The sequence below is a fragment of the Arvicanthis niloticus genome, chromosome 5 (genome assembly GCF_011762505.2).
Source record: "Arvicanthis niloticus isolate mArvNil1 chromosome 5, mArvNil1.pat.X, whole genome shotgun sequence".
NCBI classification, from domain to species: Eukaryota; Metazoa; Chordata; class Mammalia; order Rodentia; family Muridae; genus Arvicanthis; species Arvicanthis niloticus.
Genome location: NC_047662.1, coordinates 14,241,674 through 14,263,323, shown reverse-complemented (window position 1 = coordinate 14,263,323; position 21,650 = coordinate 14,241,674). Strand labels below are relative to the sequence as shown.

The window sequence follows — 21,650 nt, the reverse complement described above, 5'->3', positions numbered from 1 at the left end:
GAATTAGGAGGTTTGACCTTGTTGGAAAAGGTATGTCACTGGGGGCAGGTTTTGAGTTTTAAAAGCCCATGCCAGGCAAGTTTTTCTCTGCTGCTGCCTGAGTCAGGATTTAGCTCTTAGTGACTGTTCCAGTGCCTGTCTATCATGAGGATAACAGACTGACCCTCTGAGACTATAACCAAGCCCCCAGTCAAATGCTTTCTTTTGTAAGAGTTGCCTCCTTTATGGTGTTTCTTCACAGCAACAGAACAGTGACTAAGACAGAAGTTGTGAACAGGGACTGGGGTATTGCTGAAACAGGCCTGACCATGCCACTGCTTGTTGGTGGAATGTGGACTTTGGGACTTTGGACGGAAATGCAGCTGAACACTTTAAGCAGGGCTTCCTGGGCTGTCCTAGCAGGAGCGTGGCTGGTGGTACTGAGGGAGATGTGGTCAGTTGGAACCTAGCACAAAAAGATATTAGTAAGTGGTCTAGTGACCATTCTTCTGATATTTTGGCAAAGAATGTGGCTGCTTTTTGCCCTTGTCCAAAAAATCTGCCAGATGCTAAATGGAAGAGGTTTGGGTTGATGGTGTTGGCAGAGGAGATTTCAAGACACAGTACTGACTGTGTCATGTGGTGATCTCAAACAGATCTACAATGAAAAGAAACAAGCCAGTAAGCAGCACCCTCCAGGGCCTCTGCATCGGCTCCTGCCTCCAGGTTCCTGCTCTGCTATAGTTCCTGTCCTGGCTTCCTTCTATGATCAACAGTGATTTGGAAGTATAAGCCAAATAAACCCTTTCCTCTCCAAGTTGCTTTTGGTCATGGTGTTTCATCACAACAATAGAAACCCACAGTAAGAAACTTGCTTAAGCATGATTTTTTTTGTAAGGAAGGAGAGAAACAGCACTCAACACAGAATCAGAGGTACCAGCTGAGTCTCCATCACTGAGCTGTGGTTTGTGATCCTGCCAAAGGCCACTGGTTGAAATGCTCACTTATGGGGGGGGGGAGGGGGGGAGAGTGAGAGGAGATGGGATCTTTGGGAAAGAAATTAGGTAATGAGACAGAGGCCCATGAGAAGGATCAAGGCCCTGAGAAATGAAGCCACCAGCAGCCCTTTCACCTTCCCACCATGAGAGTTCACAAGAAGGTGACAACCATCTGTAGGTGAGAAAGTGGCCCCCAGCAGACTGTTGGTCTCCCTGCTGCCTCCATCTTGGCTTCAGCTATGCTTCTGCACCCTGAGTCCTCACACCTTACTCTGGAGACAAAGCTGGCCACAGTAACACCTCCTGGCCTGCACTTGCTTGGACCACTCCACCAGCGCAGGAGACAAAGGATGGGGAGGAAGCCAGAGTGTTCAATCTCAAAGAGGCATTCACACAGGCCAGAGAGTTCCAGGAGAGCAGAAGGCCACCCAGCATGCCTCAATCCCACAGAGCCCAAAGGCCTCATGTGCCCCCTCCTCCTCTCTCACAGTGATGACCTGCTCTGCCCTGCCTGCCTCACACCTTCAGCCCCACAGCAGGAACACCGTGCCCAGGACCCAGAGCTGCGAGAGATAACATCCGCTGTCTATAACACACCCCTCACCCATCTATCTGCCTTAGTCAGGGTTTACTGCTGTGAACAGACACCATGACCAAGGCAACTCTTATAAGTACATTTAATTGGGGCTGGCTTATGGGTTCAAGGTTCAGTCTATTATAATCAAAGTGGGATCATGACAGCATCTGGGAAGGCATGATGCAGGAGGAGCTGAAAGTTCTACATATCCATCTGAAGGCTGCTAGGATGAGGGTCTTAAAGCCCACACCTACAATGATACACCTACTCCACACCTTCTAACAGTGCCATTCCCTGGGCCAAGCATATTCAAACCATCACACCTTCCTCCCTTCCCTCTCCCTCTTCTCTCTCCTTTCTCCTTTGTGTAGGAAATACAACCCCAGGTCTTACATGTACCAGACACTCGTCCCACAGCCATGCAGAACACCCAGGTATTGCCTCATAGTAAGCCAGGCTGACACTGCCCAGGAGAAAGCTTGGCAGCCAGCTCAAAGCTATCACGTCTTTGCTAACGACAGATCCTGTGTACACTTTGAGGTTGATCTCAAGGTGGGGCCAGGCATTACTAGGTGGGGTCAAGTGGTTGTAGAGGGACCTGGAAATGCCAAGAACACACTACAAACCACAGGAAAGCTAAAGAATGATTCTCCTTGCTCTGTGTTACCAGGACACAGGCAACAGCAAATACAGGTCCTGATCCTGCAACTATGAGCCGGGTGGAAGGTGTCATCTCTATACAGGGTCACCTTCCTGCCCACCTTCCTGCCCAAGCCTCCTGGTCAGTAAGAAAGAACACAGCTGAGATCTGAACCAGGCTGATATTCTGTCGATGCTTTTGATTGCTTGCTTATTCTGCTTTTGGGGGTGGGGGGAGGCGGGGGGTGGTGGTAAGAGAGAGTCTAGTAGCCCAGGCTGGCCTCAAATTCATTATGTAACAAAGATAACTTTAAATTCCTGATCCTCATGACTCTGCTTCCTAAGTGCTGAGATTATAGGTGTACACCATGCTTGGTTTCTTCAGTACTGAGCATGGAACTCAGGGCCTTGTACAAGCCAGGCAAACAGTCCACAGCCGAGCCACATCCCCAGCCGTTCTGCAAAGCCTTGCTCCAGAGGTCAGCTCTTCAGTCCACAGACTAAAGGAGCCCCAGACAGGCAGGCAAGAGGGAAAGGGTTCTCCACATGAGGTAACACACCCAGCGTTCGGACTCAGGGTTAGTGTACAAGGAAAATAAGGCGGGGAACAAGCCCAAGGCACCTCCTCCCTCCTGCCTAGCCTGTGCCCACAGGGGACAGGCCCTCCCAACTGCTAGCCCCAGGAAGCTACCCAAGGCCTTGACACTGCCCAACTGGAATAGACCATTCTCCCTGTGAACAAACACTCTTGTGCTTCCTCCAAGACTCCAGATAATAAAGAACCACCATAAACACCCACGAGAGGCTCTTTACCTCCACTCATGTGCACTTCCGTACTCCTAAGACCTCATGCCTTGCACTGGAGAAAAGGCCTGACTACGATTACACCACCTGACCTGCACTTGCCAGGCAAAGCCATTTATGCTGAGGATAAGGGTGATGAAGAGGCAGGGGAGAGAAATAGCAATCAGAAACAGGAGTTCACACTGGCTTCCTAGGATGCCTCAGGCCTCCTAGCCTACTTCAGGTCTCCCAGCATGCCTTGAGGCCTACAAGACCCCAAGGCCCTATGTACCCCTCCTCCTTTCTCACAGAGCAGGCTAGCCTCAAAGCCACAGAGTAACACATGTTGAAAGAATCTTTTTGTTGTTTTGTTTTTTCAAGACGTGGTTTGTTTTTGTTTTTGTTTTTCTGTGTAGCACTGGTTGTCGTAGAATACGCTTTGGAGACCAGCCTGGCCTCAAACAGAGATCCGCCTGCCTCTGCCTCTCAAGTACTGGGATTAAAGGCATGTGCCGCCACCACCACCTGGCTCATTCTTTCTTTTTCATTTTTTAAGATAGTATCTCACTGTGTAGTCCAGGCTGTCCTGGAACTTACTATGTAGCCCCGCTGGCATCAACCTCAAGATCCTTCTGCCTCAGAGCAGGTAAGATGGCTCAACAGGTAAAGTGCTAGCCACCGAGACTGACAATCTGAGTTCCATTCCTGAACTTGCATGGTAGAGAGAACCAACTCTAACAAGTTGTCCTCTGACCTCTACATACCATGGCATGCATGTACCTACACACAAATAGATAAATGCAACTGAAAGATCCTTCCACCTCTGTCCCCAGAGTGTTGGGGTTATAGGTGGCTTTCTTGGCCACCCAATAAAGCTAAAGAGACCTTAAAGACCATCTGGCCTTTATGCTATGAATTTAGCTTAGTTGGTAGAATACTTACGTAGCATTCATGAAGCCCTCCAGCCCAGCCTAGCCCAGCCCAGCCCAGCCCAGCCCAGCCTAGCCCAGCCCAGCCCAGCCTAGCCCAGCCCAGCCTAGCCCAGCCCAGCCCAGCCCAAGTAAAACTGAGCATACAGATTCAGGCCTGCAGTCTCATACCTGGGAGGCTGAAGCAAGAGAATCGTGAGTTCAAGGCCAGACTGAACTATACAATGAGACCTTGTGTCAGGCCTAAAAATCCCAAGGAAGCCTCTGGGTGACTAGAGTCACTCAGGAGCTCCTAGCTCCCAACCCCAGAGCTCCTGCCCTGGGGACTGATCACTGGCCTGGGAAAAGGCTTCTACCAGCTCCAATGAGCAGCAGAGTAGAAACCCAGTACGCACAGGTCAGAAGTGAGGCAGCACACACCAGTTCCAACAGCCCAAAGACAAATCATCTTGCCTCTCATTTGGCCCAGAGCACAGGGACAGTCACTAAAGGTAGAACCAAGCGAACCAGCACTTCCTTCCGGGAGGATTAAGGAAGAATGTGCCGTAAAACACACAGCGTGGCTTTATGCCTCAGTTTCCACATCTGTGGAATGAACCATGAGTCCTCCCTCTGATAAAGAGAGAGGTCGGTGGCAATGCCTGCCAGGATCTGGCCTGTGGCATGTCACCTCAGGCCTTCCTCTGCCTCTCCAGGTACTGTGTCCCCTCTAACTATGTGCTGACCTCTCCATGCTTCAGACCAGGTCTCTCATATAGAGAGGGCTTCCAGGGCACAGTCTGTCCCTGTGCCTCCTACACCTTGACACAAGTCCACATGCACAATGAATGACATTCTGAGAGGCCACACAAGGGACACCAGAGATCCGTCTCTCATAGCCTGACTCCACAAACACAGGTGGCACCCCCAAACCCAGCTAGTGGCTTGCTTCAGGGGCTCCCTAGCATCTGGAGGGTCTGGCATCAACAGTCAGACCCAGACAGGCACCACACCCTCCCCATAGTAAAAGAAGAACTTCGTGGGGAGTTGTTGAAGAACTCGGGTTCCCACGGGAAAATGTTCACTGTGTAATTAGGTTAAACAAAAAAAAAAAAAAAAAAAAAAAAAAAAAAAAAAATAGCGAGCCATGAGATGGCAGACGCAATAAAACCACCGTTCTGCAGCAACCAAGCTGCACGCTGCAGTGTGCACCCAGCAGGGAGTCGAGGCCCGCACACAGCACACATGAAAGGCTGCCCATAGCCTGTCATCTTCTCTCTTAGATGTTCTTCTCAATAAACATGTATGACTTACTGAAAGGAGGGAGTGAAGGGTAACAGAGAAGGAGGAGACAGATTCCAGGACGTGGGGTGGGGCTGGGCTGGGGGAGTGGCTCAGCAGGTAGAGCACTGTCTAGCAAGACAAAGCCCTGGGTGGTACATGAACTGGGCGTGGTGGCTCACATCTGTAATCCCAGCACTAGGGAGGTGTGTATTTGTGTTTGGGGCGGGGGTGGCAACCAGAAGTCCAGGGTCATTTTTGGCTACAGAACAAGTCTGAGGCTAGACTGGGTTACTAGAAATTTTCTCCAGAAGGAAAGAGAAAGGGAGGGAGGAGGAGAGGAAAGTGGGGAGGAAGGGAAGAAAAGAGGGAGGGAGGGAGGGAGGGAGGGAGGGAGGGAGGGAGGGAGGAAGGAAGAAAGGAAGGAAGGAAGGAAGGAAGGAAGGAAGGAAAGAAGGAAGGAAAGAAGGAAGGAAGGAAAGAAAGTAAGAAATCAATTCCCAGGAGCCACTGTGAACTTAGTAAGGGTGCTTGCTGCCAAGCCTGAAGATTTGAGTTGAATTCCTGGGACCCACATGGTAGAAAGCAAGAACCAACCCCACCATGTTATCTTCTGATGAATTCCATACATGCACTACAATGCCACCATCTCCTACACACACAAAATAAATAAACCAAAAAAAAAATTAAGTAGAGAAGAGTCTTTTTTTTACATTTGAAACAGGTGTAGGTGCCCAGGCTGTCTTGGAAGTCACCGTGTAATCCAGCATGCCCTGGGCAGGGCAACCATGCAACCCCAGTCTCCAGCTTCAGAGCCCTAGAATTACAAATATGCACCACCATGCTCAACGCAGAACACAGGTTCTGGAAGCTGCCTGGGTTTGACCCTAGCTCCGCCCACCTCCCTCTGTGACACCAGGCTGGTGGGCTGCCCTTCCTCTACCTGTTGTCATATGTGTAATAAGTGGTTGTGGCAGAGCCCCACCCACGAACATTTGTGTCATACTGACTGATGGGATAAGCAAGGTGACATTCTTAGCACTGGGCCTGACCTGTAGTCAGATCCACACGAGCATTGTCATACGTTTATGGGGCTGTTACACTGTACCACTGGCTCACCCAGGATTTCAACAACCCAGCCCAGGCACTCAGTAAAGAATGATGGGAGGGTGGGAGGAAGGAAGTGAAGAAGGCTGAGAGAGCCCAACCAGTCACAACCAGTCACAACCAGTCACAACCAGTCACAACCAGTCACAACCAGTCACAACCAGTCACAACCAGTCACAGAGCTCTGAACCAGAACTGTGAGAACTGACACACACACAACACCAGAGAAGTCCAGAGCCCGAGGACCGTCAGCCAGCCTGGCTCCTCCAATCAGGTGCTCCACGTCTCTGTCTGCAAAATGAGACCCAATGTGCCTTCTCTTCCAGAGATATGCCTCAGTCTCCTGCAGTTGTTAAGACCGACTACCATAAACCCAAGACATTACCAATAATAATAATAATAATAATAATAATAATAATGATAATGATACAAACTTGTTATTTTAGAGTTGTGGATGTCAAAACAGTCTGAAATGACTTTCCTTGCGGTGGCAAGGTGACAGGCTACACCCCTCACTACCCCTTTCGGGGATCGGACAACCCTTTTACAGGGGTCGCCTAAGACAATAGATCAGAAAACACAAATGTTTCCATACGATTCATAACAGTAGCAAAATGACAGTTATGAAGTAGCAGTGAAATAATCTTATGGCTGGGGGCCACCACAACATGAGGAACTGTATTGAAGGGCCGCAGGGTTAGGAAGGCTGAAAACAGCCATGCTATGGGAGAGTCTGCTTCTAGACATGGTTCTCATCCCTTGGTTCAGGGCTCCTTCTCCCACCTCCAAGGCTGTCAGTCTGGCATCTTCTCTCATTTCTGGCCTCCCTCTTACAAGAGCCCCTGTGATGCCATCAGCTCACTCAGAGGATCCGGGATCACCTCCTCATCTCCAGATCCCAGACGAGAGTCCCTTGGCCCGTCACGGTGCTTTTTCAGTCTCTGAGACTGGGGAGTGGACAGCGTTAGAGGAGCTGTTGTTTAGTTACCGTGAAGCAGGCTGAGATGTGCCCGGGTTGTGTGAGCATAAGACCCCTACGAGTGTAAGACAGTTCCACTCCTTCATGCTGGGCGCTGGGGGTGGAAGGGTTAACGGGGCTGAGTGCCATCACAGTGGGGACCCAGGGACACCCTCACACACTCCACTCAGTCTCACACATGCTGCTGCTCAGGCAAAGAACTGAGTAGCTTTCGCCCTGCACCATCAAGGGGTCTGGGATCTAGAGGAGTCTGATACAGAGACTGAGAGGCCATCGTCGATCCCAGCTCTCTGGAAGCAGAGACAGGCCTAGTCTACATGGAGAGTTCTAGGCCGGTGAGGGTTAACAGTGAGAGACTGCCTCAAAAAGGAGGAGGAAAAGGGGGAAGAAGAATAGAAAAAAAAAAAAAAAAACTCAGATCTTTTAATTTAGCAACTAGCAAGGGGCACAGAGAAGCTTTGGTGGGAAAAGAAGTGTGACCCCTCATATCCTCGCACAGAGACTCAGGCCCTGTCCTGCACTGCAGTATAGAACCCAGAAAGGGAATTCAGGAAACGCCAAATGCAAGAGAACCCCAGCACTGTATATAGGTCTGAGTCTCTAGGGAAAACCTTAAGCATGCCCTCTGTAGACTGAGGGACACCTATAGCCGTGCTGGCCTGTCCCCAAAGCTCCCATGATCCCCACACCTGGAAGCTCAGAAGCACAGGCTCCACCCTCTCAGTCCTGGTCCAGTGGGGAGGATGGGTCTCCAGGCCTTCTGATGAATATACTACCACTCCCGACCCAATTTCTCAGAGGCTGCAGGCCTAGGTAAGGCCTAGGCAACGGGCATCATAACCGTCCTGCCTGGTCCAAATGTACCAAGGGAGGGGAAGACAAAAAAGATGGTGAGATACCAAACCCTGAACCACCAGAAAGGGCTGGGGTGGCTGTGTTTGTGACAGAGGCAGGAAAAGTAAGCAATGCCAGTGGGGTGGGAGTGGGGGGGTGGCGTCCAGGCACTATGCTCAACAGGTAGAGGTGTGGGGCCCTGGCCTGGAGAAACAGTGGGCAATGGCGGTTCTCAGCTCACTGATCCTACTGTGTAGTCAAGGCTGCTCCCTGGCCCCGATTCCCTTAGTTAGCACCTACAGGGAAGAGATTGGGAGTGGACAGGCTCCGAAGTTCACCAGTACTGACCAAGCCCACAGACCTCAAGGGGACAGCCCCGCCATCAACTGCCCCGATAACTAACTTCCGTTACTTCAGCTGTCCATCTGCAAAGTGGGTGTCACCAGTGGTGCCTGATTGTAACACACTAATATGGTAGCTTAGAGCATGGCCACCGGCCGCTCAAGTCCCCTTTCCTCCTCCCACTGGCTGGGCCCCAACAGAGTCTTCTTCGTTTCCATGGAGACACTGATGGTCTCCTTCCCGGCCTTCCTGGTCTTTCCATTCATCATCTCAAGAATTGCCTTCCATCCTTCGCTCTGTTGGGGACTGAGGTAAGACCTGGGCAACAAACAGAACTTAACCCCTCAAGAATGAATCCCTGTCACCTGGGAGATGGCCAGCAGGTAGGAGACACACCTCCTCTGCCTTCACAAGAGCTGGGGAAGTCAGACCAGGGCTTTTACTCTGTCCCCATTTCAAGGAGAGCGGGCTCACCTAGAACCACATGGCTTTGGTGCCAGGCACTAAGGAGGCTCTCCAGAGGGTCTACAGAGCAGCTGGAAAGCTACTCTCCCAGGAGTCACTTCTAAAACACCAGACTGAGGCCAGCTAAGCCCTCCCCACATGACCCGCTGTCTCAGGCCCTGGAGCAGGGGACTCAGCAATGGTGATGAGCTCATGGGCTTTGAGCCAATGAGTCTCAGTTCTAGTCTCTTTTCAGAGGAGTGTGAGTGTGTGAGCATGCATATGTGTCTCTGTATGTAAGCATGTATACGTGTCTCTGTATGTAAGCATGCGCATGCTCTGTGTGTTTTAGCTTCTCATAACTATCCACCAGGCAGGTGATGCAGTCTCCCTGTGCAGACAGGACGTGGAGACATGGAGATGGGCTGGTCTGCGTGTCATAGCCAGTATGTGAGTACAGATGATCAATCCGTGTGGTACGACCCCAGCAAAGGGCACATCTGAAGTAGCTAGCCACCTAGGTTAACATGTGCCCCTTCACTCCTCACTCTGCCCTCTCTGGAAGAGAGGGATTTACTGTCGCTGTTTTAAGGATGGGAAAAGTAAGAATCAGGAACTGAAGCCCCTTGCTATTGAGGAGCAGAGCCACAACCTGGGACCAGCAAGATGGCTCAATGTGTAATGGCGCTTTGCTGCCCAGCCTGGTGATCTGAGTTTAGTCCACAGGACCCACATGGTGGAAAGAGAGAACTGACTCCTGCATTACATGCATGCATGCACACACACGTGCACACACACACATACACACGCATACACACATGCACACACATACACACGCACATACACACACATGCACAAACACACACACATGCACACACACGTACGTGCACATACACATGCACTCACACACACACACATACACAGAGAGAAAGAGAGAGAAATAAATAATAAATAAATAAATGGGGGCCTCTGTGTGCCTGTGGCTGTCCTGGAACTCAGAGAGACCTCCTGCCTCTGCCTCCAAAGTGCTGGGATTAAAGGCGTGCCCCACCATGCCCAGAAAGCTTAATTTTTTTTAAATGCCCCACCCTAAAGCCAGAACCACTTCTTCCCCCAGAAAGCCCCACCTCAATCCACACCCCTACCTAGCCCAGCTCACTGCCCACGACTCCTCTCTCCACCTGCGATTTCTGCGCCCTTACCTCCCCTCCTTTCCCCTCCCCTCCCCAGCTATGGACTGAGGGGAAAGAGTTGCTGTCCTGGTTTGAATCCAAGGTGGACCTCCACATGATAAAGGACTGTTACTGTGACAGAACCCGATCACCTAGGAGACAACCCACTAGGCCTGTCTGTAAGGAAGTCTCTCAACTGGGTTCACTGAAGTGGGAAGACCCCTCTATCTGATATGACCCCATCCCAAGGCTGGAGTCTTGACTAAGAAAAGGGAGATCTGAGCAGCTACCTTCCCTGTCCTCTGCTTTCCTGGTGACAGATGTGAGCTGCTGTCTCAGGCTGTGGCATGGGGAACACAGGGGCTAACCTCACACAGGAAGCCTCCCCACAGCCCAGGTCAGGGCTGACACCATATTCCCGGCATAGACAGGAGAGGTGAGCGGTCCTCCCGAGCCAGCCTTGTTTACATCTATCTGCTAGGTAGTTACTATCCGTCATTGAATTGATGGGGAAACTTGGCCTCAGAAGGGTTACCAGGCAACCCAAACTTACAAGGCTAAAGCTGAGTTTTAGAACCAGGCCCAGGACCCCAAAAGAAGATGTTCAGAGCAACGGAGCAAAAGTCTCCTCGGCCAGCTTTGAACAGGAGGCAGGACAGAATGAAGGCTGAGAATGAGAAACAGAAGTCTGGCCTCTCGTGTCTAAGCTACAGCCCACTCGCAGCCATCCTGACCAGCTCAGCCAAGAACTAGAAACACACACAGCCAGCTCCTGGGGTCACTGGCCTGTTCAGCCTGAGTATGATGTCTGGCGCTGACCTGACATGTGATCTGGCTAGGATTGAGGCCGAGCTAAGGAGTCACGTCCCCAGGACACAGCAGGTGCACTGGGCAGGGGGTAGAGAGAAGGCATGCCAGAAAGATCTAGAAGAATGCAGCTACCACATTCCAGCCCTGAGCTCAGGCTCAGGGAAGGAAACAGAGCAAATAGTCAGGCCCTACCGGAGGAGGGGTCTCCTTTCTTGTACCTCACACTGCTCCAGAAGAGCCCCGTCCATCTGCCCAGGGGCTTCTCAATCTAGATGTTTGCCCCGCCCTGCCCAGCCCTGTATGAATTTACACTCATGCTCAGGCAGGCCTCCGGACACAGCCCTTCCCATCATGCCCCAGACCCCTGACTATCCATCCTTACTCTATTCCATCCTGTCTCCAAGACCCCTGGCTGAAGTTCTCTTCAACTTAGTACCCTGGCATACCTGTGGGGATTCCAGACACCGCAGACGGACAGGTGATACAGAGGAACCACCCTGATCCAGTCCAGCTAATCACAGAGGAGAGGTGCCCACACACTGAGCTTGCTCACCCAAGCCAGGCAGAAACCCTAAGGGTCCACCCACTCAGCATGAGCAATGTGGATGAGCCTCTCCCTCTCCTGCCAGGGCATCCATCCTAGAGACCTGGGGCCATCTGCCTTAGAACCAGCCTTCAACTCACCCCAGGAGTCAAAGGGTTCCTCTCTTCTCCTCACATCAGGAGAACCAGGATCTCAACTCAAGGCTCCAGATGCCTTAAACCATGAATTATCACCTCACCATCACAAACACATACATATATTCACGTGTGCACGAATGCATGCACACACACACACACACACACACACACACACACACACACACACACAGGCTTTCTGTCACCCTGAGAATAGAGAGACTGTGATCCAAACTACCTTCCCTGGGCTGCCAAAAATGGCTCCGAAGGTTAAGAGAAGCTTCAGGACATGAGTTCAATCCCTTCGGCTCACATGGCAGGAGAGAACCCATTCCTGCAAGTTGTCCCCGGCCCTTCATTTGTGTGCCAGGACACACAAGCCCATGCGCACAAACATACTGACACACTACATAAATTAATATAAGAAATTTAAGTAGCCACGCTAAGGACTACTGACTGTGAGTTAAGCTAGGCACCCCAAAAACAAAACAAAGCAAACAAACAAACAAAAAAAACAATTAGTGGTTCAGTTTACAGAGGAGGAAACCAGAGTCCAGAAGGACTTCGGCTTCCATATGGCCCCAAAGTTAGTGCTTGGATGGATTAACACAAGGCCCCAGTATTGTGGCTTAGCCACCAAGGTGTCCTGCTTCCCAGGAGCTGCCAGGCACAAGATAGAGTCCTCAACAACAGCCACAGAGTGAGAACGCAGCCAGGTCTTGTAGCTCACACCTGTAATGCTAGCACTTGGGAAGCTGAGGCAGGAGGACTGCCATTAGTACAACTGAAACAGGACCTCATCTCAACAGAAAAAATAATAATAATAATAATAGTTCTTTTGCCGGGCGGTGGTGGTGCACGCCTTTAATCCCAGCACTTGGGAGGCAGAGGCAAGCGGATTTCTGAGTTCGAGGCCAGCCTGGTCTACCGAGTGGAGTTCCAGGACAGCCAGGGCTATACAGAGAAACCCTGTCTCAAAAAACCAAAAATAATAATAATAATAATAATAATAATAATAATAATAATAATAATTCTTTTAAAAATGCAGGCTAAGGATATAATTCATCAGAGGGCTCGCCTGGCATTCCAAAGCCCTGGGGCTCACTCCCCAGCACCAGGCATGGTGGCACATGCCAATAATCTCAGAAGTAGAGGCAAGAGCTTCATGCTTATCACGCGGCACAGTGAGTTCAAAGCCACCCTGGGCTATGCGAAGACTTGTCTGCCCCTCCCACAAAAATAAAATAAAATAAAATAAAATGACTAGCCAGCAAGATGGCTCAGCAGGTAAAGGTCTTTGTTGCCGAGTTCAATTAATTCCCCAGGAGAGAACTGGCTCCCACTAGTTAACCTTTGACCTCCACACATGAACCATGGCACGTGTGCACACGCACCCGCACACTCACACACGCACACATACACAATACATATAGAATTTTTGATTTAAAAATATGAAAGGAACGGACTGGGACTGGTAGCAGCAGAAGTAACTGCACAGCATCTTAGTTCCCACAGATAGCTCCGGGGGAGTCTCCTCTCCCTTCTGTTTCAGGAACACAAGGATGCTGGGAGAGTCTGTGAGTCCACCAAGGCCACTTGGGTAGTGAGAGGCCTGGATGTGGGTCTGGGGCCAGGCCTACCTCCTCCTATGCAACAGACTCCCAGGCAAAAGAGAGAAAGAGGCCGCCACAGCAAGCCTCAGCACTGTCCTCGTCCGAGCAAAGGGTCTCTAGCCACTGCCCTACCCTGCCCCACACCCCTGTCCAGCTCCACTCTTTTCCCAGTGGGCGAAGCTCACTTACTCTGTCTGGGGTGGCGCGGCTGCTGGGTCCACGTCTATGGAAACAGCAGAGAGAGAGAGAGAGATTGTGAGGCAGAAGCCGGTCCCAGGAGCTGAGACTATTCCCACCCCCTGTTCCCCGCCCCTCAAAGGAACCAGGGTACCTGTAGGATCCCCTGCCTTCCTCTCGGCCCATCTCTATTGAGTAAGCTCCCTACCTGTCCTGCCTGCCCCACACCGCCCCCATGGTCCAACCTCAGAACCAGTACCCTGCCTACCTGGCTTCCACCAACCCCAGCTCTGGGAAGGGTTGCTATCTCCAGGAAGTTCCTGCTGATCCAGTCCCCTGGTGTAGCCCAGATGACAGATCTGAGAGCCCAGCAGCTGACATTTACAGACAACATGACTGGAGCCTCCCACCCCTGGGGTGCTGGCTCCCCAAGCAGACAGATGGCTTCTTTGGAGCCATGGCTGGAAGGTTACAAGAGCTTAGGGCTTGTGCCCCTAGCAGAAACTCCAGCCAAGCAATTCCACTTAGGCCCCGACAGAGTGCAAGCCAGATGTTGAAGGAATGCTAGGAATTCCTTTCCCAAGAGAAGCAGGATATAGTCTCTTCCCAGTGGCTCCCTTTCCTGCTTACTGGAGACCCTGGGAGCCTGAGATTCCCCACCAGCTCTCTGGGATTTGCCTGCAAGTCCCACTTGCCTGGGGGAGACACCTCACCTGAGCCGGAAACAGTATCGAAGCAGATCAGAGAGGGCTCTGCATCCCTCTCAGGGGCGAGGCCAGGGACAACCAGGCCAGAGTTGGTGTCCTCCTCCTCATCACTGTCATCAAACTCAAAGGCTTCTCCGGAGTCCTCCTCCACCTCGGGGGAGGGGCCTGGAGCTCTGGGAGGCAGGGGATCTCCTGGAAGAGAAGGGGGGTTAGTGGACTGTGGGACAGTGTCTGAAGGCTGGTTAGCAGCTCTGGACACTAGGCTCACACTGTCCAAGCCAGAGGGTCTGCTGTGTTCCTAAAGCAGTCTGGGCCCTGGGGCAGGTCTCTGAGGAGAGGACAGTGGAGGCACTTTTCAAAGAGTCTCTCCTTTCAGCCTTTTGAGACAAGGCCCTGGCTGGCCTGCAACTCAGAGATCCACCTGCCTCTGGTTCCCAAATGCTGCCGTTAAAGGCAGGCACCACCATGCCAGGCTGATTTGCCAGTCCTTTTAAATGCACAGGGAAGACACCTATTTCTGTGTGTTTCTATGCTAATGCTTTCTGTGTAGGGGCTAGTGAGAGCAAAAAAAAAAAAAAAAAAAAAAAAAAAAAAAAAGCCCTTTATTCCATATGAATATTGGTGTGAAACAGTCCTTAGACACACACCGTGGCGGGAAGGCAGATGACACCCCGGCACTGGGGCAGGGCTAGAGCTAGGTATGAGACTTGAGATCCCAGCAGGGGACTCCAGTAGGGCCTCACTTCCTGTTCCTCCCCTCCTGGTTTGTCCTCTGCCCCCTTCCTCATTCTTCACAGCTCAGCTCAGAGGTATTCCTAAACTCACCGACAAGGCACCTCCCTCTGCACCAGCCTCTCGCTTGGCTCACCCTGGCTTTGCATGGCCAGCTCGGGCTTATTCTGTATGGCGTGGAATCTCCGCCAATTATGGATCCCAAATACCTTAGCAGACTGCGCCCTTCACTGTCAGGGCCTGATTGAGCCGGGCTGTGGTTCTGCAGCTTTGGTCTAAATACTGAAGGACTGGGGTTTCTGTCCATCGGGGTACACTCCCGACTCTGGGAGTCCTCCTGCGGCAGGGCTACCTAGCTGAGGGCGGAATCTCACCAATGCAAGTCGCATTACTCCTCATGATGCCCGCCCCTGTACAATGGGAAAGAAAAGCAGAACTCCCTAGGGCTGGCGCAGGGCCTCAGACATTCCTTCGCCTTGGTGTCATTGACACAGAAAGGGACAGAACCACCGTGGCTCCTTCCCATACACTGTGGGGGCTCAGCAGCACCCCACTCTGGGACAGTAGCACTCTACCGATGACACCCCAAAGTGACTCCAAACATTGCCATATGTTCCCCTAGAGAGCAAATCTCCACTACTTGGAAATTTCTGGGGCAAGTGTTGTCCCCAGCGCAGTATCCATTAACTAAGGGGTCTAACTTGAATGACAGACATAAAGTCTGCATAAGACCCCTGAGGACATGGGTGGTTGGGGGAGGAGGACAAGGCAGAGAGCAGAGTGGACAAACGGGTGGCTACCTCCAGTCCCAATTGCTTCTCCTACCGGGAAGATTCTATTCCTCCCCGTGGTGGCCAGGAGGTACCCAGCACGCCACTCAGGGGTACATATAGATGGGACACCAGCTCTCCTGACTGATGTGGTGCCTGACACCTGTCATCACAGCACAGGAAGCTGAGGCAGGAGGACTACAGATTTGAGGTCAGCTTGGGCTACAAAGTGAGATTCTGTCTAAGCAGTTAGGAGAGCTTACAGAGGACCTGAGTTCAGTTCCCAGTACTCACATCACGACATGTAACTCCAGCTCCAGGACCCAGTGCTTCCTCCTGGCCTCCAAAGACACAGACATAGGCACCCACACTCACACATGAAAATAATAATAATAATAAAAAAAAAAAGTCCTCTGGGCCCAGAAAGATGACTTAGGAATGGTGAAAGTCACTCATGGCTCAGTGATGCCAGCCTGAGGACTGAGTTCCATAGTGGAGGGCATGTAAAGATGTAAGAAGATGCCCAGCTCCACAGAGCTGTCCTCTGACCCCCACAGGCACATCGTCACACACACACACACACACACAATAATATAACATTTTAAACAAAGGAATCACGGAGACAGAGTCAGGCAGATCTCCAAGTTAGAGGCCAGCCTGGCCTACAGAGTGAGTTCTGAGACAGCCAGGGCTACACAGAGAAACCATATCTCGAAAACAAAAAACAAACCAACAAAACAGAAATGAATCACTTGCTTCAGACATCTAAAAATATATAATTACTACACATTGATGTTCATAAAACCGCATCTGGTGGTACAGCTCCAGACACAATCCACTGGGTATCAAGTTGATAATCTCAGATATTTTAAAGATTTATGTTAGCAAAATAAAAGTAGGCACAATTTTTTAAATTATTTATTATGGGTTTTTTTTTTTTTTTTGTATATGTATGTATGCATTTATACAAAGTGCCAGGGCACTCCTGTGAAAGTCAGGGAACAACTTTTGATAGTCGTTTCTCTCCTTCTAACATGTGGGTCCCGGGGATCGAACTCTGGTCTTTTCTGCTTGGCAGTAATCACCATTACCCAGCAGCAGTTGGCCCATCTCGCCAGCCCATATCAAGCATGGGTTTGAGACTGTTTTGATAGTTATGTCAACTATATATACTGTGTGTACATATATGTATCTGTGCATGCGCAGATGTGTACACATGTATGCATGTGCATGCGTGTGTGTACAGAACCTCTGCCGTCTCCATTTTCTCTCTACTCCAGCCACACTGGTCTTCTTGCTGTACAAAGGTCCTGCCTCAGGACCTTTGCACTGGCCACTCCAAGGCCTGAGATGTTCTTTTCTCAGATGTCTTCCCATGTTCCCACCTCCTCAGGCCATTATCTGCCACTGGTCAGTAGGGTTGCCATGGAGATCTTGGAACCCCCCCCCCCTTTCCTGTTTGGTTTTCAGAGACAGGGTCTCATGTAGCAAAAGTGGTCTCAAACTCACCATGTAGCCTAGAATGACCTTAAACTGCTGATACTCCTGCCTCCAACACACTGTGGTGGGAGGGAGTATTTGGATTATAGAGACTAGAGACATTTGACACCACACCCAGCTCTCAAAATAAAATTTCAGTCCCAGAGTAAATGTCCATGCAATCTCTGCCTGCTATTTGGAGAGTATACAACATAGACCCGTCCTGTTTCGCTGATGCCTAACTACTCAGTGTCCTCTGTCTGTCACTCCCATAATTCCATGCATATATGGCTGGTGTCATCTGTGTCTAACGTCTTAAGACACCTCCCCCCCCCCCAGCCCTGAGCATCAGCTGTAGAGTGAGCATGGAGGGACCTGATCTCCACACTTTGCTTGGCTTCTGCTCTCAAGTGTGGGGTCACAAGACTCCCGGGATCCCAGGACTGCTTGAGAAAAGGCAGGCTAACACGGAGGTCCCTGGTGCAAGGGCTAAACTCAGTGACTACAAGATATTTACATGACAGTGATGCCAGGCACATTGCTATCATTACCTACATCATATTCTCCTGACTCCGTCATGATTATAATTATTAGTACAGCCGGATCGGAGTCCCATCTGTGTCTATGGCTAACATGATCTGTCTCCTCCAACTCACAGGTCAGCCCGGGTCACGACGACTCCCCCAGGGCTTGTCAAGAACTCAAGTCACCTCTGCACCTCCTTCCTTCAACAGTACAAGCACCAGCTATTCTCAACTGGGTCACCAGGACCCCAACCAGCAGCTCCCGGCAGCCCTGAGCCAGTGACTGTGGGCAAGTTAAGACATTGGCCTGAGGTGTCAGAGCTCACTGAACACCCTGGGTGGGGAAGAATGCACTAGGAGAGATAAGGCCATGCCCAAAGAGGAGCCAGGTAATGCTTACCAGGGCCTGGGAAAGAGGCAGGCATGAGGCTACTCTCAGAGAGCCTGAAGGGTGAAGAAACAGGTGACATGCTTGGATCGGGAGGGGGTACCGCTCGCTGGGCAGCAAGAGTCAGCGACCAAAAGCAACCACACACCACGCCCCCAGCACACCACAGACATGAACCATGGAGTGAATCAGGATAGGTCCAGTATCTGAGGGCATCCCTTTCCTCAAGAACTGAAAACTAGTCACAGTCAAGGGACCGGTCCAACAGGTGACAGGAGCCAGGAGCCAGCTGTCAGTCAGAACCTCAGAAAAGTTCTGGTCTGGTCTGTTTTCATTCTTACTTCCCAAATGGCCTCCTTGCAGGGTAGAAAAAAAGAGAGCCAGGGGCCCCAGTGGCAGGAGCCAGAGGAAACCCGAGGCCCCTGGCACAGACAAAACAAAACAAAACAAACAAAGAAACACCCTCTCCCTGCTGGCTGCCCTCCATCCCTTCCCCAGGACACCTCACACCGCTCTTTATCAGAGGGAAGATCCAGTGACCCAGCCCAGGGTGACTGGAAGCCCAGCCCTCTCTCACCATCTGGACAGGTGGCATGACAGGTGCCAGGCACTCATGGCCTTGACAGGCACACCCAGTCCTCAAGAAAGCCAACCTAAGTGAGTCTAGAAAGCAGAAACCATGAGAGCCACCATTGCTGTTAGAAACCAACCCTCTGGGAGGCTCCTCCCGCAAACTAGTGGATTCCTCATACTTCATGAAGGAACATTCCAGAGGGAAAGAGACTCGTCTTCTGGCCCCACCAGGGCTTAGACACTCAGGGAGGATTCACGAAGGCTCTCCATGCCCTCCGATGACGCACACTCATTCACTGAGCGCTGGTTGCCACATGCAGTCCCGTATGTATGTTTGCAACAGTACTGAAGAGGGCATCATTACTATCCCACGTCTATGGACAAGGACACCGAGCTGTAGAGATACCATGCCCCATAACAAAGCTCACGTGTAAGCAGCAGGCAGGGTTAGGATCCGAACTCAGAGACTGGGCTGGGAACCGAGGAGCCCTTTGCTGTGGCAGATTTATTTGCTTCCCTCCCTGCAGGGTTCGGGAAGGGACAGGGGGAGACAAGAAGACAGGAAGCTGGGCTTATAGGTAAAATAGCCATGATCCTGTTACACCAGGACAGGGTCCAGATGCCACCCTGCGGTAGCTGGGGCCCCACTGAAGGGGGTGCCAAATAAAACACAGGAAGCTGGGTTAAATTCCAGATCAACAAGTGGTTTTGTTGGGTAAATATTTTTTTTTCTTCTTTTCGTAAAACAGTCAAGATTGGGATTCCTCCAAGATCCAACCTCATGGTCAGACCCATCTCCCTCAATCCCAATTTGTACCTTCAGCTGACCTGCTTGAGCCCCCAAGTGCCCCTCAATCCCAGTCCCCAAACTGTCCATCTTTGCAGGTGATCTTAGGCAACAGGTAGAACATCAGAAGATGCCTGACTCCATTTTGTGGACAAGGAACCTGAGGCAGATAGAGATAGCCAGCAGAGCTCAACCTACCCAGGACCCTGGGATACAGTACCTATGGCAGGCTGTGGAGGAGGGTTCGAGGAAGCCATCAGACAGGGTCCAGCTCAGTCTACCACCGTCCTCGATGCTCGCCTGTGAAAAGAAGGCCAGAGACGGTCAGATAACCTGAGGGAGGGACAGCAAGCGAGTGAGCGAACCCAGTTCATAAGCCGTGCTCCAGTCCAGCCTCACGCACGTTCTTCCCGGCAGCCCCAGAAAGGGCCTGGCCTCCATCCGGTATAAATCATTAACTTATAGAAAAACTGCCAGCTGCATGGCAGAAATCCCCATCTTCCCAGAATTCACTGCAGCCACAACCTGCCTTAGCCCACTGCCAAGGGGCTGGTCCTTAGGAGCCTGTGGGCCAGCCGAGAAAATCTGTCCCATGTTCTCTAGCCCAGGGTCTGGGGTCACACTTGAACAGCTGAGTCCCTGCTCTAGAAACCGGAATGCCTCAGACTGTCATGAATACAGGGACACTTCCTCCTCATCCTAACCCCAACATCACAGGCTCCTGTGGCTCTGACTTCTCACCAGGCCCCTCTGTGCCCATAACAAAAGCCACCCTCTCTTGTTGTCCACTGCCCTGCCCTATGGGGTTGGCCAGCTGGCAGACAGCCACCAGCCTAGATACACAGCTGTAGGAAGCAAAGGGCTCCAAAGAGGCGGTCAGCACAGGACAGGGACAGAATCCCAGGTGGCACAGGTCACTCCTATCCCATGGAGCTTACACACACAGAGAGAGGGAATCAGGCCTGAAGAAAGAGTAGAGAGCTCCGTCGAGCCTGACCATGTCACCATCTGCCTGTGGACCTGTTTTCCTTTTGTTTTTGCTAACTAAAAATAGCTTTGTTTCTACTAACTGACCAAATACAAATGGAATGCGCAAAAGTGACAGAAAAAGATTATGGTGGGGACATTCACAGAGCTTTCGCAGTTCAGAGGTCACCCCAAGCCCATCACAAGCACTTGTATAGATTGACACGTCATAATGAGAAAGCGAGGTCCAGAGCATGCCTGAAGCTTGCCCAAGATCACACAGCTAGGAAGAGGCAGGATTCGAACCAAAGACAGACACTATTTCTGTTCCTTCAGGAACCATTATGGGGCTGGAGAGGCAGCTCGATGGTTAAGAGCACCGGCTGCTCTTGCAGAGAACTCCAGGTTGACGGCCAGAATCCACATGTGGCTCACAACTCTCTAGAATTCCAGTTCCAGGGGATCTGATGCCCTCTTCTGGCCCCTCTGGGCACCAGACACACACAAGCACAAGCATGCATGCTTTTGTGCTTATATAAGCACAAGCAAGTGAGCAAGCACACACACACACACACACACACACACACACACACACAATCTCTCTTCCTTTCCTGGTCCTAAGTTCCCAGAAACAGCAAATTTTAGAAACGTTAGATTCTTAACAATCCTTCTAAGCTTGGCAGTGCTGGTGCACACCCTTCATCCAGGAGGCAGAGGCAGAGGCAGGTAAATCCCTGAGTTCGAAGCCAGCCTGGTCTACAGAGCACGTTCTAGGACAGCCAGGGCTGCACAGAGAAACCCTGTCTCAAAAAAAAAAAAAAAAAAAAAGTGTTTCTCAAACAAGCCAACATATTCACTAGCTGTCAGAGGCTCGTTCAGTTGTCCCTTCCCCCCATTCATGACACCATCTTCTATTTCAGCCACCCCAAAGCCAAGAGTGTCACCATGGCTCTGCTGTTGTCCCCTGGACCCCAGGCGGTTGCTCTTCCACGCACCCACATGTCCTGGGTCACTGCATCTCATCCTGGGGCAATGGGCATCTCCCATCACTCCCTGAGAGGGAGCAGAATGCCATGAAGGACCCTGAGGGTCAGAGTCAGAGGGTTGTCAAAAATGTTGTGTCTCCTCACGGCTCATTACGTTAACATTTTATGCTAGCTGGGGTCTTTACTGACAGCCCAGCTTCCAACACATACATAGCGCTAGGCACTGTCTGGGAATGTCAGGTGAGCTTGGGGATCTTGGAGCATAGTCCCTCAAACCCAGGGACTGCTGACTACCTCAGCCTGTTCACACAGAAACGCACAGACCTCTGTACTATCACTGTTTAGGTTTTGGTTTTGTTTAATTCTTGTTGACTTCAGAACGGTACACACAGAAATGGGGGTTTGTTTGCTTTCTGA

The 21,650-nt window shown here is 51.2% G+C and overlaps 1 protein-coding gene across 4 annotated transcripts in view; it reads right to left on the bottom strand.

Annotated features, from left to right (window-relative positions):
- The window catches only part of Arhgef10l (Rho guanine nucleotide exchange factor 10 like), a 149,679-nt gene that overhangs the window by 79,147 nt on the left and 48,882 nt on the right, over positions 1–21,650 (bottom strand). For all 4 annotated transcript variants that reach the window (XM_076933857.1, XM_076933858.1, XM_034502370.2 and 1 more), the window contains exons 2-4: positions 19,502–19,581; positions 14,035–14,220; positions 13,334–13,367 (exon numbers count right to left, since the gene is read on the bottom strand). In XM_076933857.1, coding sequence (XP_076789972.1) covers positions 13,334–13,367; positions 14,035–14,220; positions 19,502–19,538 — 257 coding nt within the window. In that variant the 5' untranslated portion in view covers positions 19,539–19,581. The remainder of the gene's footprint in view (positions 1–13,333; positions 13,368–14,034; positions 14,221–19,501; positions 19,582–21,650) is intronic.